This window comes from Electrophorus electricus, chromosome 10, assembly GCF_013358815.1.
Source record: "Electrophorus electricus isolate fEleEle1 chromosome 10, fEleEle1.pri, whole genome shotgun sequence".
NCBI classification, from domain to species: Eukaryota; Metazoa; Chordata; class Actinopteri; order Gymnotiformes; family Gymnotidae; genus Electrophorus; species Electrophorus electricus.
The window spans coordinates 1006187-1021083 of record NC_049544.1 but is presented as its reverse complement, the minus strand read 5'-3'; the positions used below and the strand labels follow the sequence as shown (position 1 = coordinate 1021083).

Genomic DNA, 14897 nt, shown 5'->3' with positions numbered 1-14897 from the left:
GTGTGTGTGTTCTACCTGTCTAAGGTCACCATCTACTGTGTGTGTTCTACCTGTCTAAGGTCACCATCTACTGTGTGTGTGTTTTACCTGTCTAAGGTCACCATCTATTGTGTGTGTGTTCTACCTGTCTAAGGTCATCATCTACTATGTGTGTGTTCTACGTGTCTAAGCTTGTTTCAACCCCCCAGTCTGGTTCTTTAACTGTCTAAATGACAGAAGTAGTGGAGTGATGGTATAAGTCAGTTAACATGACTTATGAAGCTCATATGACTTAGCAACCAGTTCATCAAACACTGGTGGAATTCAGATGGTTGGAATCCTTTCACAGAAGCTCTGTGTCATTTCATCTTTTTTTAATGTTTGATTTTTTGTTGTTGGTTGTAGATGTTTGAAGGTATTGTGAGATCAAGTGCTTCACAGGAACAGTCAATACTTACTGTTTCCTTTATGATTTTTATAAGATGCTAAATTCACTGTTTTGTTTTGTTTTGTTTTTTTGTCAAGATTGTGATTTACTACAGAAGGTTAATTTTGTTTTGATTGTGACTTTTTTGATACAGACCACAGGTGCCATAGCCAAATTAATCCCGAAACCCTTTTTCTCTGTATGGTTAATCACAATGTGCTTTGTATTTTTTGTGTTTGAAACAGAAATGGGATGGCAGTGAGGTGGAGCTGACTACTCTTAACGAGGATAAAAGAACCAGACAGCTTTGGTTGTGTTGTGAACAGTTACATAAATTTATTGCAAACAGGTTCCAAAAAACAGCAATGCACACAATCACAAAAGGAATCAGGTCAACGTTGGTTTGCAGATTTTCAGCTAACATTTGTCAGTGTACTCTGTTTATGGAGATGTTGCAGACAAAACGCCTTATTACAGCTAATGGTTTTTGTTTTTTTGGGCGGGTTTTATTAAAAAGGTGCCAATTTGGCCCAGAGTTCACTAACCTGCCTTTTACATTGCACAAAAGGCCACACAACCTATTTGAGATTTAATGACCAACATGGTACACAAGTACATAAGACAGACTAGCCAAGACGGTTATAACAATGCCCTATTGCACTATTAGGAAAGACATTATTGAGGGTTTATTCTTAAGACAGTGGATTAATACTGAGAGAGCAGACATTGTGAGTATTAAGCATTAGTTCACGTTTCGATACAAAGACTGGTTTGGCCTTTCTTGTTCCCCTTCCACCCACCGAAATGAACGTAAAGCATCAGTAACAAACAGCGCCCGCTCTGCTGAGCCAGAGCCACTGTTCTTGCTCACGCAGCCTTTCAGACCTGCGGGAGCTGCGCCGCCTCTTTGATCTTCTCCATGATGGTTTGCAGCTGCTCCCGGATCTTGTCGGTGTAGGGGTTGAGGAGGCTCTTCAACTCCTCGATGGGGCCATCCAGGGAGCTGCGCAGGCTCTCAGCCGTCTGTTCCAGCTGCTCTTTCAGCACGGCGGCCTTGGACTCCAGCTGCTGGCTTATGTCCTGGGCCTGGTCTTGTATCATCTGGTTGATGGCCCCCAGCTTCTGGCCCATGCCGTCCTGCATCTGCTGCACATAGGGCTCCAGGTGGTCCTTCACTGCCTCGGCGTTCTGGGAGGCGCGGGAATGCAGCTCGCCTAGGTACGTGGCGACGGTGCTGAAAAACGTTCACCAACAAAAAATGGGTTAATGGTAAAGGCAGGAACTTGGGCAACAAACAAATCCAACACGCAAGCCTTCTGGAGTGTCACTGGCTAAGAGTGGCACTATGGTTCTTGTGCAAGGCAACAGTTTTATACTGTCAGTTTTCAACAACATTTCATGAAATTCCTCCCCCAGGATTCCCATCTTAGGACATTCTCTCCCCAGTATTCCTCACTCATACTCACTCGCGTATCTCCTCCGCGTCTTTGCCCAAGCGTTTCTTCAGCTTGTGCGTGTAGGTGTTGATGCGGTTCTTGACATCGTCTGCGTTCTGCTCCATCATGGTGGAGAGCTCCTGCATGTACTGGGTGGAGCGCTCCTTGGCATCCTCCATGTCGGACTGCAGCTTGCTCGCCAGCAACTCCAGGTCCTGCCTCAGGTTCACAGCGGAGTCTGTGGTGTACAGGCCCAGCTTGCTCTCCAGGTCCTTTCTGTACATGCTAAGCTCGGCCATGGTGTCCATGATCAGAGTACTGCAGTGGAAGGGAAGGCAGGCATGGCACAGATACATTAGTATATGGTGCTCTAGTTATGGAGCAGTGATGCATTGCCAAATGGCCACAGAGTGCCATTCTGTTACGATCCAGAATATGGGACATTTTCTCTTCAAAACAAGCTGCTACTTGCATAGACATCAGTGAGGCGTTTGTGGTGCTTCTGTGGTGACTTACTCAAATTCCTTGCTGAGCTGAGAGCTCCTGAAGTTCTCCACCATACCATCAGCCTGGGTGTTGACCTCTGAGACGTAGGCCCAGAAACGGTCCAGAGTCTCTTCCCATTTGGTCTGAGGATGATCGGCCTGGTGCAAAGCACGGGCATGGCAGCCTGTAGGGTGAGAGACCATTAGAAATACGGGCTGCTGCTAAACAGGGCTGAATTAGCCATAACATTATCAATTATCACATTCATGGGGAATGAGGCCTAATGGTTGGAATACAAAGCTGAAATCAGTTATTCCGAATTCCAGTGCAGATGATGTTTATCATCTTACACAAGTCAGGTACAATGCAGCAGGAAAATCACAAAAATGTTTGTACAAACTGAAACTCTTCATTATGGGCACAAATGACTCAGACTCAGACTCAGTAACTCAGATGCTAATATTGATTATGTTGCCGACAAAGAAAGTAATGGATTAAAAGAATTTACCAGTAATGACTGCCAGCGCAAGAACTACTGCTACAGCCCTCATACTGGTAGAGACAGACAAGTACACCTGTAAGCAGGGAGAGAGAGCAACAGGCAGTGCAGTGAGTTAATCACAGTTACAACTGGAAAGTGATCATTATGGCTTAACAAAGCAAAAGTGGAGGGAAAGTGTAGTATTATAACATGACAGAATGTTTGTTTTCCTATTGAGATCATATAATCTCGAAGTCTAACATTACAAAGGTGTAATTCAAAAGTATCGTAATATTAAAATTGCTAATAGACATTAACATTAAACTCAGGCTAATAGTCCGGCTAATAAGAACATTATGATTTGCAATATTACGCAGTATCGGTTTTTTGGGTTGTTGTTTTTTGCAAAACGACTGACATAAGAACTGTTATAAAACTTTTGAATTTTATCTCGTAGTTTAAAAATTAGGTGATAGTAGAGAGAGAAAATAAAAAGTGAAGTATCTGTGTGAAACTGCTTGGCAAAATGTTCCACTCACCTGAGAAGTCCCGTTTCCTCTGTGAACTGACGACTGGGTGCCGGGACTTTTATATCCTCCTCGGTGCCCCCGCGAGCGTTCACGTGCGTCTGTTCCTTTGTGCGCGCATCACCGCCGTCAGCAGCAGACACGCACATCGGCAGATCTGCAGGAACCTGTTGCGTAATTTTGCTGTACTTACAGAATTTCATAATGAAGGCTTTAAACGGTCGCTGAATCGCCGAAGTCTGTGGAAATGGTTAACATTAAATCATGAATTTGAAAAGATTATACAAGTAGCCCTGGACTTTTTGAAGTTGAAGGAGGTTGGTCTGCATATTACTGATGAAAAAGAGGTCAGAATTTAATAATGAATGAATGATCAAAGGCAGCTTTCTCATGTAAAGTCTTTTTCTTTATTCTTACTAAGTCATTTTGGGTAGGCCTGTATTTTTAAATATTACGGATTTCAGTCTATATACAAGTAGATTGTGTCCGTTGATTCATTCATTGCTTTTAAAAACATTTTAAGGATGTATTACTCTGGCGCCAGCGCTCATGCAGACGTCTGTCCTCGGGGCTGATCGTGACGTTCATGTTGATCGTTCATTATCATTTTTACGGCCCATCACAGGTCGCCTTTTTTCTATTTCACAGTCAAAGTGTGTGACAGATAAGCGCTTTGGGGGTTTTTTCTGGCTAGATTACTGATCCAAATAAGCGTAGTTATTATTATCAGACGATGCCTTTTAAACTAAATGGTCTATAACGTTAATCTATAGGCTCACGACCTATGTAGGCTGTAGCAGTATAACATGTTTTCCAACGCTAAGACGTGGATTCCAGATAAAAGATTTATGATCTTACAATGCAGGCTGATAACGCGTTGATGTGCAGTAATCTACTCTGCAGTTTGTGGTAGATTAGGAAGACGTTCATGTTCTCTGTCACTGTCTGTAGCCTGCTGGGATGGATGGAGGGAATCTGCGAAGTTAGAAACTTATATACGTATGTGACAAAAAACATTGTCACGAAATATTTACATTATAAAAACAAAACTGTTGGTACCAATTATCAAGACAATGTGATTAAAATTGGGGCCTTTTAAGGTAATGATGTGCCAGTGTTCCTATCTAGTTAGCTAAACTAATCGCAATATGTACTTTTTTTTTTTTTTTTTTGAGTGCCAGCGTCCTTAGGAAACCGTCGCTACAATCTGCGCCAGTTCCTGATGGTCCGTTTAAAGTCCAAAGCACACGTGGAAGGGTTTTCTTCCCTCAGATATTTCTTAAATAAAAGCATCTGATGTCCTTTGGTGACCGTGTAAGAATATTGTTGTGGCGCACAGCTAGTCACCACCTTTTCGATGATCAGCTTCTTGTCCTGACTTGTTCCTCTCTCCACCTGCAACCCTTGCTTCCTGTAGCCCTAGAAGCGCACGCAAACAACACATGGCTTTGTGATCTGAGCCTGGGAGGATTACTGCACGTTATATGCAGGATATCAAGTTTAACACGCCAGCCTCACTTCACTGCTGCACATTCTACAAAGCTCTTACGTCTCATTAAATGTTCTCCTGTCTCCCTGTTTCTCTCTCTCTCTCTCTCTCTCTCTCTCTCTCTATGTCTCTCAGTCTGTATGTATATCTCTCACTCACACATGCATGCACACACGCATACAATGACACACAAACAGCATGCATGACAACCATACAATTAATCATTAAATAACTCATATGAACCATATTCATCTACTTTATCAGTGAATGAAAGTGTGCTAAAAGTTTACACTAAATAGATAAACTTTTATCAGTGAATGGAAGTGTGCTAAAAGTTTACACTAAATAGAAAAACTTTATTTCAGCAAGTTCTCACCCTGGGTAAATTAGCAAAGTTAGAACAGAATTTTTAAAATGTTGGTTGTAGGTACTTTTCTGTCTTATTTTTGCTCTATTTGACCACAATTTTTCTTCTTCTTTTTTCATTCAATGTAATTAGTGCAGAATGTTCTAATGAACCAGTGGGAAACATTTAGTTGATAATATGCCTGAGGACAACCTGAAAAAGCATGGCAGGGACCAATGAGGGGGAACAAATGAGTAAACTTAACTCTGTAATAGTTTCACTGTACGTAAGTGAGTCTAAGGGACAGCTGATTCCTAATGTGTTGGTATTTTGCAATTGTAAATATTTACATGCTGTAGCGGTGTGTGTGTGTGTGTGTGTGTGTGTGTGTGTGTGTCTGTGTCAGAGAGAGAGAGAACAGCCAAGTGATGAGATGATTTCTGACTGTGCTGATGTCACATCTGGCTCAAGTTAAAGGCTGGTGCCATGTGCAGGGGTTCTCAAACACTTCCTGATCGAGTTGCATCTGTTTCCTCAAACTGCAAAAAAGATGAAGTTCAAATGAAAGAATGCGGATTATGGGCTTTGAGTCATAAAGCATGTTAAAGGATAAAGTTTGGCAACTCATGTTCTTCTTTAACAAAACAGAAAGGAAAAGGGAAAAGTTCCTTTTACAAAAGCAGACAGGTCAGGTCACTGGGAATGTGATCCTACCCCGACTCCCAGAGTCTCCCTTCCTACTCACCATCGGCAGCTAGGCAGTGGTGGGGCTTGAACCAGCAACCTTCGGCTTACTAGTCCAGTACCTCAGCTTGACTGAGAAACGTCAGGTGAATCAATGTGGCCTGCTGTAAGTTAATGCCTGTCTGCTCTTTGTGCTGCAGCTCCTGGCAACTCCTGAGTCCCCTCTTCTCCTGAGTCCCCTCTTCTCCTGAAGTCTAAAGCTACATAAAGCATGCCGTAGAGGGTCGGCTCATCCACTTATAGGTTCATTACTCTGTCTGGCTGTCATCGCTGAAAACATGAAGGTGTTCTTCTTCTATAGTTGTGACTGGAGTGAACTGTGGTAATGGTGGACTGTATGTGGCCTTGCTATCTTAGATCCAGTCTGTAGTGTTGGTTGCCTTGTGGTAGTCAAAGCATTAACACCCTACTTCCTCACACAGCTCCAACCAGACATGTGAATAAATCAGAGTTAATCAACTAAAGTAAAGCAAAGCTGAATGTAAATGTAAGATATTTATTGTATTATGAATGGCAGCGGCTGATGGTGACAATAGAGAGTGAAATCCAGATTAGCGCAAACTAAAAACTGAACTCATAGAAAAACATACTCCAGATTGTCCTAGAGGCTGTGAACCCTGGTAACCTGTGAACTCTCGTAACCCCTGTTATGTTGCGCTGGTTGTTGTGGTCTGTGATTCACATCTTACTTGTGACAGATGGGAAAGTTGTCTGCTCTCCATCAACATTAGTCACTCTTCACCTCATTTAGCAAACCAGGCCAAACGGCTCCCGGCTGAGATATGGCAGAGAGACCAGTGACCTAAATCTGAAACCACCTAGCAGCTCAAAATTGCTTCCCAGAACATGTATGGATTTCAGGAATAAGTCAATGTTGTGCAGATCAAGGTTTAGTAACTACAGATGTGTTAGCAGAAACGTTACTAGGGATGGTATCACTGGTACTAAGGTGGTGTCCGCATAAACTCTGGTATCTAGCAGTATCCTAGTGCAATGGTGTGTTTCACTCTAACTTACTGTACTGGCTGGCATGCAATCAATGAGTAAATGATAAAGCACTTTTGTCGCTCTGGATAAGAGCATCTGCCAAATGCCAAAAATGTAAATGAAATTAAGATACTGTGAATGAAATGACCAAAATTCATCTCAGCTGATCTAAATCAAAGATTAAGATAAACCAGCCCTGTGTTTGGTCTTTGATTTGGTAACCTAAAGCATTTGTAAGGAAACAAAGGGGAACTCAAGCTGATTTTGGTAGTTCTTCGATTAGGATGTTAGGATCAAGCATGTATGTTGGCTGCTGTAAGGTTTGGCCTGTCTGCATGATTGGACAGAGAGGTTTGTGTTCTAATGTTCTAACATGAGCATGTGGGAGAACAATGGTATGCAGAGACAGTGCGTGTGTGCGTTCAGTAGTTAAGGTACCTGACTCATGATCAGTATATTGCTAGTTCAATCCCCACCACTAGCAGGTTGCCCCTGAGCAAGGCCTCAAGTTGTACAGTGTCCCTTTGCTGAGAAGTGTCAGCATAATGCTGTAAATGACACCTATTAGCAGTATTTAGGTTTGTACAGAAGGCATGAAACTCATTGCTGCTACTCTTTAGGGTAGTCCTACTTATGTGGGTTCAAGCCCTGCCACTGTTGGGCTCCTGAGCAAGACCTGTGACCCTCAATTGCTCAAGTTGTCCTCATTCATAATTCTAAGTTGCTTTGGATAAAAGTGTCAGATGAATGTTGTATGTAAATCAATAAACATCAATGTAAACAGGGTCTTTGTCCAGAAGATGATAGTAATTTATCACTAGAGGGCATACAAGGATCATAGAAGTCAAAGATAAATGTGTCAGGATTGTGGGTAAATTCTGGAGTATCTATATCACTCTAAAAGCATATAACAAATGCAAATCTTATATCAAGTAATGTTCACACAAAACACAGGTTTTCCTCTGTATTTAATATTTTCTATTTTGACTCTAGTTCTGTAGAATGTAGCACTAGTACAGTTATCAGCAGTCTTATCCAGAAAGGGCCGGTGTAGCCTCAGGGTTTCCATCCAACCATGCAGGAGCATTCTACTTATTTAATCAGCTGGTCTATCTTTGGTGTGGCCCCTGTTCGGATGGAATGAGAGCTTTCAGCCACGCAAGCCCTTTCCAGATAAGATCACCTGCCCCCTGGACTAGTGGATGCTGACAAGTTAAATACATACTTAGAAATGTTAAGTAGGCAAGTGAATATAACTAGCTCTAGGCTTTTTTTTTTTAAATGAAGGAATTTCTTGCATCACAGATTTCAAGTATAAAAACATGGTGATATTGGCTTTTGGATGTGTTTTAAACACTAATGGATTTTGGAGCTTCCAGCTGACGACAGCCACTGTATCTCCCTCCACAGAGTGGTTTGGCCCAGTTCTCTCTCTGTGACTGAATAAAATCTTTTTATTATTCCCTATCAAAAACTGGTTCCAGTGGTTGCCCTGAACTCTGCACTTTTTCTAATTCTGAGTCCAAACCTACTGATTTTTAAGATGTCGTATGATCTGTTGTGTAGATAGAAAACTAAATTGTAATTTTCTACGTTGTCCTACAGTCCACAATGCACCTCAACACATAGGAGACAAATGTGTGTCCTAGTGAGTGTAATGTGTTCCAGACTGTACTGCAAATCAAAACAACTGACAAGAAAGATTTATTTCAGCATAGTGGCGAAATCACCAACCATGTCAAGTGTGCATGTATGAATAAAATGTACATACTTTACATGTTTATAACCATGTTTATAAATGTTTTAAAATGTTTTGAAGTGTGTACCAAGCTTTCAGCCAGAGATATGTCAACATTAGGTAATTTTCCTTACAGTTGTTAACATACTGACAGGCTAGTCATTGAGCAGTTAGCTGGTATGCTATCAAACTTGAATGTGAGGTTTAATGTTACAAGTTTAACGGAAGATCTAAGTATCCCAATGTTCCAGTAAATCTAGTTCCCCTCTTTAGCAAATCGGCTCACTTGCTGTCATTGCAAAACTATTCGATAGTGAGTCATTATTTACAACATACAGGATGGGTTTGAAGCACACCCTCAAACTAATTAGCTTTTATTATTCTACTTATCCCGTGAGCTTGGAGATAATGAGGACTGTTTATCTGAGTTGGGCCCTGTTAATATGTGATACGGATTATCCTTATTAATTTGCATGTAGTCCATGATACTGTGGTTCAGTTGACATTTAAAGTGAGTGATCACTTATCCCTGTATCAACATTCCATGTGAAACTCAGCTCACATTGGGTATTACAGAATTATTTAAATTCCAAAACAAAGTGGTTGTCACAGAGAGATAACATGGAATAAATGTTATCATTAATGTTATAACATTATTGCTATTACATGTTAAAATGTATTTGTTTAAGGAAGCACACCTGACAAAGACCTTTTATGCATAGCTTTGTGTTAACTGAGCCGAATAAATTCTCTCTCAGGAGGCTATGACAGTGCTATTGTAATTACTGGGGTGTTCTGGTGCAGACACAGGGAACAGTCACAGTGTCAGCTCTACTTCCATTTGTACCCGTCAGTTATTGGAATGTTACATTTCCATGTGAGAATTTAGCTGGTCTTGGAGAAGGACTAGTTCAGAGCCATGAGCTGGTCCTTCAGGTTCTGGGCGTAGGGGTCCAGTGAGGCTCTCTCAGCAACCTCTCAGCATACTGACTGGCCACAACTGGCACATTCTGAAATTCTAATACTGTAGGAGTAGAAAAAAGATAAACAAATCAACAAATGCAATCTTGTGTCAACAAATGTCATTTTGCAATTGTGTTCAGTTACTTGACTTCCTGTGCCAATTGAGACTCCCTAATCATTTTCAGTGTGTCCTCAGCTGTGCGTGTTGCCTGGGCAACAAAATCCCAGAAAGCACCAGTGAGTTGCTCCAACTGAGGTTTGGGCTCATCAGCATAGAAGATGTTGGCTTGGCAACCTGGTGGAAGAAAGAACCAGTTCAGGTGGACTTCAGTGTAAAGCAGCGCACAGCACACTGTGTGTGTGCTATAAGTTATAATGCAAATATGTTTTTGTTCATTATTGTTTCAATTTGGTCACAAGTGCAGGTGATGACAAGATAACTGGATGTGAAATTTATACGCATTGTAGGGCCTCCTGCATCTTAACTGTAGGGAAGGTGAGTTTGTTTTCAGAACACCAAAATATTTCTGATGGTTTTGAGGTCTATGCTTGCCAGTCTAATCAGGCGATACTATGGTTCTCTTATAGCACAATATTGATTTGGTTTAAAACTATCCAATTATCTTGTATTATCTCACTGTATGTGTTAGTAAACCTTTTTCCTGAAATACTAAACAGATATCCAAGAAAACTACACCACACCAAGAAATCAAAAAGAACAGGCATGAGTACTTCTTTTCTAATTATTTGCTAATTAGAATAAATGACTCTATTAGTGTAATGGCATTCCTGTCTACTCACACAAATAAAAGTTAAAGTCAAATTTATATATATATATAATGCTTATATATAACACTTTTTACAACGGCCGTTGTCACAAAGCAGCTTTACAGATGTCGGAGTGCAAGCCCCCCGTGAGGAAGCCAAGGGAGACAGTGGTGAGGAGCAGCTCCCTAGAGCTTGAGAGGGTCTCATCTTCCTCTAGTGGACAACGAACACCACAACAGGAACTAAATAAGCAATAAAGAACAAAATTAATCATAAGAACAAATAAACGAGAGGATCAAGGAAATCAGGGGGGTGCCGTTCTCCTCTGGCCAATAACAGACACTATAATAGTAACAATATAAACAATATAAAAGAGCAAAATAAGCAGTGAGAGGGAACAATAATAATAATAATAATAATGAATATTTATTCCAGTTATCTAGATGTCCTAGTCCGGTTTCGACAGTGTATGTCTGAAATCCATCTTGCATGAGAACTTTTGTCAAGGCCAACAGAGAAGTTGTCTGGGGTGGAAGAGTAGTGGCCTACAGCAGGGGGCATCAGGGGGTGGTGCGAGGAGCCATGGCAGCTGAGAGCAGTTGAGGCTCAGTAACATCACGACGTCAGGGGTAGGTGAACCTCGGCAGAAAGAGAGAATAGATTATTGTCCAGGTATGAGTGTGTCTAAAATGGGGAACTATAATGTGCAGAGATGGACTCCAGCAGCTCTAGCTATGGCAGAACAGCTAAAAGGAAAGCACAAGAAGGAATATCAGGAATTTTGATGTCATGGTGCACCAGGCACCCTGAAACATCAGCACTGCACCGCTCTCAGTCAACAAACCTGAGTGACAAAAGAGAGGTGAAGTGACCGCATCATAACATCTCAGTTTACTATAACTATCAATGCCCAGATCTACAACTTTACCTACGATAGGAAGTAGTTAATAATAAAATGCCTGTGCAGGTTTTCTGCCTAGCCTAAATATTGAGACTGTCTGAGTCTCAAATATTTACATGAAGGTTATTCCATAGTGTGGGAGCTTCATAGGAAAAGTCTCTGCCCCTTGCAGTGGATTTTCTTATTCTTGGTACTAGTAAAGAGCCAGCACCTTTTGATCTAATCAGACATGGAGGGTTGTAATGCAGTAGGAATTCTCTAAGTTACTTTGAGGCAAAAACATTCAATGCTTTCTAGGTCAATAGAAGTATTTTATAATCAAAATGAAATTTTACTGGGAGCCAAAGTAGCTAAGATAGGAATGATGTAATCAAACTTTCTAGTTCTAGTAAGAAATCTGGCTGCAGTGTTTTGAACTAGCTGGAGCTTGTTTAGGCACTTAGTGGTACAGCCAGATAGTAAGGCATTATAGTAGTCCATTCTGGAAGTAATAAATGCATGAATTAACTTTTCTGCATCATGTGCAATGTTCCTGAGGCGTAGAAAAGCAATCCGAGAAATATTATCTGCATGAGCTTTAAAGGAGAGACTGGGATCCATAATTACACCAACATCTTAAACTGTTAAGGAATATGTGGTTGGGAGACCACTGAGGTTTATTATGTAATTAGAGAGTGAGGTCTTAGCTGTCTCTGGGCCCAATAGAAGCATCTCTGTTTTGTCAGGATTAAGTGAGAGAAAGTACCTCAACATCCAGTGTCTGATGTCCTTTATGCATTTGTCAGTAATACTAAGCTGATATAGGTCCTCTGGTTTGGCTGAGGCATATAGCTGAGTATCATCAGCATAGCAGTGGAAACTAGCACAGTGTTTATGTATAATGTCACCTAGAGGTGGCATATATAAAGAAAAAGCAAAGGCTCTAGAACAGATCCTTGTGGGACACCACAGCTAACATTGTTGTAGGTTGACAAACTGGTATTGACCAGCTAGATAATATTTTAACTAGTAAAGGGCTGTTCGCCTAATCTCAACATTTTTAGTCTATCTAGCAAAAGGTTGTGATCTATGGTGTCAAATGCTGCACTCAGATCAAGCAATATAAACAAAGAGACATAACCCTGGTCAGAAGCCAACAGCAGGTCATTAACATGCAGCATACTGGCCAAATCACCAACCATGTCAGGCTTGTATGAATGAAATGTACATGTTTTACATGTTTAACTACTTTTTTTTTTTTTAAATAAAAAAAAAAAATTGTACAAAGTTTTCAACCAGAGACAAGGCAACATTAGGTCATTCTCCTTACAGTTGTTAACATAATGACAGTTCAACAGTGGGCTAGTGATTTTAGCAGTTAGCTGGTATACTATCAAACTTGAATGTGAGGCTTAATGTTACAAATTTAATAGAAGGTTTAAATATCCCAATGTTCCAGTAAATCTAGTCCCCCTCTTTATCCAATCAGATGGAAGGGGTTCTAGATGCTGTCATTCCATAGTGATTAGTAATTCACTATGTACAGGATACAGGATCACTTTGAAACACACCCTTAAATTTGTTTTTTATTATTTGTTTTTATTATTGTATGGGACCTATGAGCCTCGGGTTAATGATGATAGTTTATCTGAATTGGGTCTTGTTATTATGTGATGCAGTTCAACTTTGTGTTTTCACTACTGTTTGAAGTTAAAAATTTAAAAAACTATTTATTTGTCTTTAGTCTGTAAAACCGTGGTTCATTTGACTTTTTTAATGAATTAACTCTTATTATTTTGAATTCTAATAAAATTAATTAATTCACTTATCACTTGTTAATTCACTGTTTTTATCAACATTTTCTGTGTGAATCTCAGATCACACTGGTGTATCAGAGAATTATTTAAATTCCATAACAAAGTGTCTGTGATGGAAAGATAAGATAGCATAAAAGATGACACATTATTTCTTTTCTTACTTGTCACCTTTTATCTGTTAAAGGAAGCACATCTTTCAAAGACCTGCAAGCCAGAATGTTGTGCCTAATAAAATTACTTGGGAGCATAATGATATGCATATTCCTATAGGTCTTTAATATTTAATATAGGTCTTTAATATTTAATATAGGTCTTTAATATTCTCTACTTGTCACTTTTGTGTTGTCCCTGTGGATATGTTGCCCCCTATCACAGACATTTGGGTACAATCCTTTCAACAAAACTACAGTAATGCGTCTGAACAGATAATAAAGCAACAAAAACACTTTCACAGCATGAGACTTTTGTTAATGTGCGCTTTATTTTTCTAAATTGGAAAAATGGGAGCTATTGTTTTAAACATTGCACGATCCTTTTATGCATAGCTGTAAGAAGGCACTGTGACTCTTCTCTACTTCCATTTGTACCTATCAGTCATCGGAATGTTACATTTCCATGTGAGGATTTAACTGGTCTTGGAGAAGGACTCGTACAGAGCCATGAGCTGGTCCTTCAGGTTCTGGGCGTAGGGGTCCAGTTTCTCTTTCAGGTCCTCGGCATAGGGCGCCAGACTCTGCTGGACCAGTGCGGTTCTCTCAGCAATCTGGGTCTGGAGATCCTCGGTCAGGGGGACTATGGTCTGCTGGAAGTCCTCCAGGTGCTGGTCCATCCTCTGTTTAAGGTCAGTTGTGTAGGGCTCCAGCTGGGACTGCAACCCCTGCACTTTCTCCTCCACGCTCTCCCGGAGCTCTTCGGTTTTTTGAAGGATGGTGGCCTTCAGGGATTGAGAATCCAGGGAATCGGCGTAGGGGGCAACGGCCACCCTCAGATCCTCCACTCTCTGCTGAATCTGGGCCTTGAGATCCTCGGTGTAGGGCTCCAGTTTGTCCTTCATGGTGGTCAGCTCACTTTCTAGATGACCCTTCAGAACTTCAGCCTCCTTGGAGATTTTGGTCACAATGTCCTGGGCCAGGGGGTGCATTTGGTCTTGCAGGATGATGGCGTACTGACTGGCCACATTCGCACTTTCTGTCATTTTAGCACTGTAGGAATAGAAGAAAAACATACCTGTATGTATGAGTATGGAATTTTGTGATAGAATCGACAAATGTGATCTTGCAAGTCAATTGTGTTCACTTACTTGACTTCCTGCCCCAGTTGAGACTCCTGAATCATTTTCAGTGTGTCCTCAGCTGTGTGTGTTGCCTGGGCAACATAATCCCAGAAAGCACCAGTGAGTTGCTCCAACTGAGGTTTGGGCTCATCAGCATAGAAGATGTTGGCTTGGCAACCTGGTGGAAGAAAGAATCAGTTCAGTTGGTTTACAGTGTAAATACAAATATTTATTTGGTAATTTTTTTTTTTCATGTTTAGTCACAAGTTAAGTTGATGACACAAGAAAATTGAACATTACATTTATTTACCTGTGAACACAGCTAATATGAGTATCACGACCACCTTCATGGTTCTTGGTTTTATTCTGTAATGTTACAAAAAAAATTATTATTTATAGTTTATAGTATAGTTTGTAGTTTATATATCTGAATTAATATACATGTGAAAATAAATATTACAATTCAGCTCATATTTTACCTTTCAGTGACTGTATTCTATCAGATACCAGATGGCGTGTGTGTACTTCTAGCAGTGTAGGTCAGTATATATATACT

The 14897-nt window shown here is 40.7% G+C and overlaps 2 protein-coding genes across 2 annotated transcripts; both read right to left on the bottom strand.

The window, feature by feature from the left end:
- Positions 1-717: 717 nt before the first annotated feature.
- On the bottom strand, positions 718-3393 carry apoeb (apolipoprotein Eb). Its single transcript, XM_026996597.2, has 5 exons — positions 3349-3393; positions 2837-2903; positions 2359-2512; positions 1873-2160; positions 718-1640 (listed from the first exon to the last, which is right to left on the bottom strand). Exons 2-5 carry the CDS (start codon positions 2877-2879, stop codon positions 1286-1288), a joined length of 840 nt encoding a protein of 279 aa, XP_026852398.2. The 5' UTR covers positions 2880-2903; positions 3349-3393; the 3' UTR covers positions 718-1285.
- A 10300-nt stretch (positions 3394-13693) lies between these two features.
- LOC113568398 (apolipoprotein A-I-like) lies at positions 13694-14691 on the bottom strand. Its single transcript, XM_026996598.2, has 3 exons — positions 14652-14691; positions 14369-14519; positions 13694-14270 (listed from the first exon to the last, which is right to left on the bottom strand). The coding sequence occupies exons 1-3, from the start codon at positions 14689-14691 to the stop codon at positions 13694-13696; spliced, it is 768 nt and encodes a 255-aa protein (XP_026852399.2).
- Between the last annotated feature and the right edge of the window lie 206 nt (positions 14692-14897).

What these genes read in the sequence shown, in the direction of transcription:
- apoeb (XM_026996597.2), bottom strand. Translation starts at nt 2,879, where the DNA reads ATGAGGGCTGTAGCAGTAGTTCTTGCGCTGGCAGTCATTACTG. An exon ending in TGCGCTGGCAGTCATTACTG is followed by an intron (nt 2,513 to 2,836) that starts GTAAATTCTTTT and finishes CTCACCCTACAG; the next exon opens with GCTGCCATGCCCGTGCTTTG. An exon ending in CAGCTCAGCAAGGAATTTGA is followed by an intron (nt 2,161 to 2,358) that starts GTAAGTCACCAC and finishes CTTCCACTGCAG; the next exon opens with TACTCTGATCATGGACACCA.
- LOC113568398 (XM_026996598.2), bottom strand. Translation starts at nt 14,691, where the DNA reads ATGAAGGTGGTCGTGATACTCATATTAGCTGTGTTCACAG. An exon ending in CATATTAGCTGTGTTCACAG is followed by an intron (nt 14,520 to 14,651) that starts GTAAATAAATGT and finishes TTCTTCCACCAG; the next exon opens with GTTGCCAAGCCAACATCTTC. An exon ending in CAACTGGGGCAGGAAGTCAA is followed by an intron (nt 14,271 to 14,368) that starts GTAAGTGAACAC and finishes CTATTCCTACAG; the next exon opens with TGCTAAAATGACAGAAAGTG.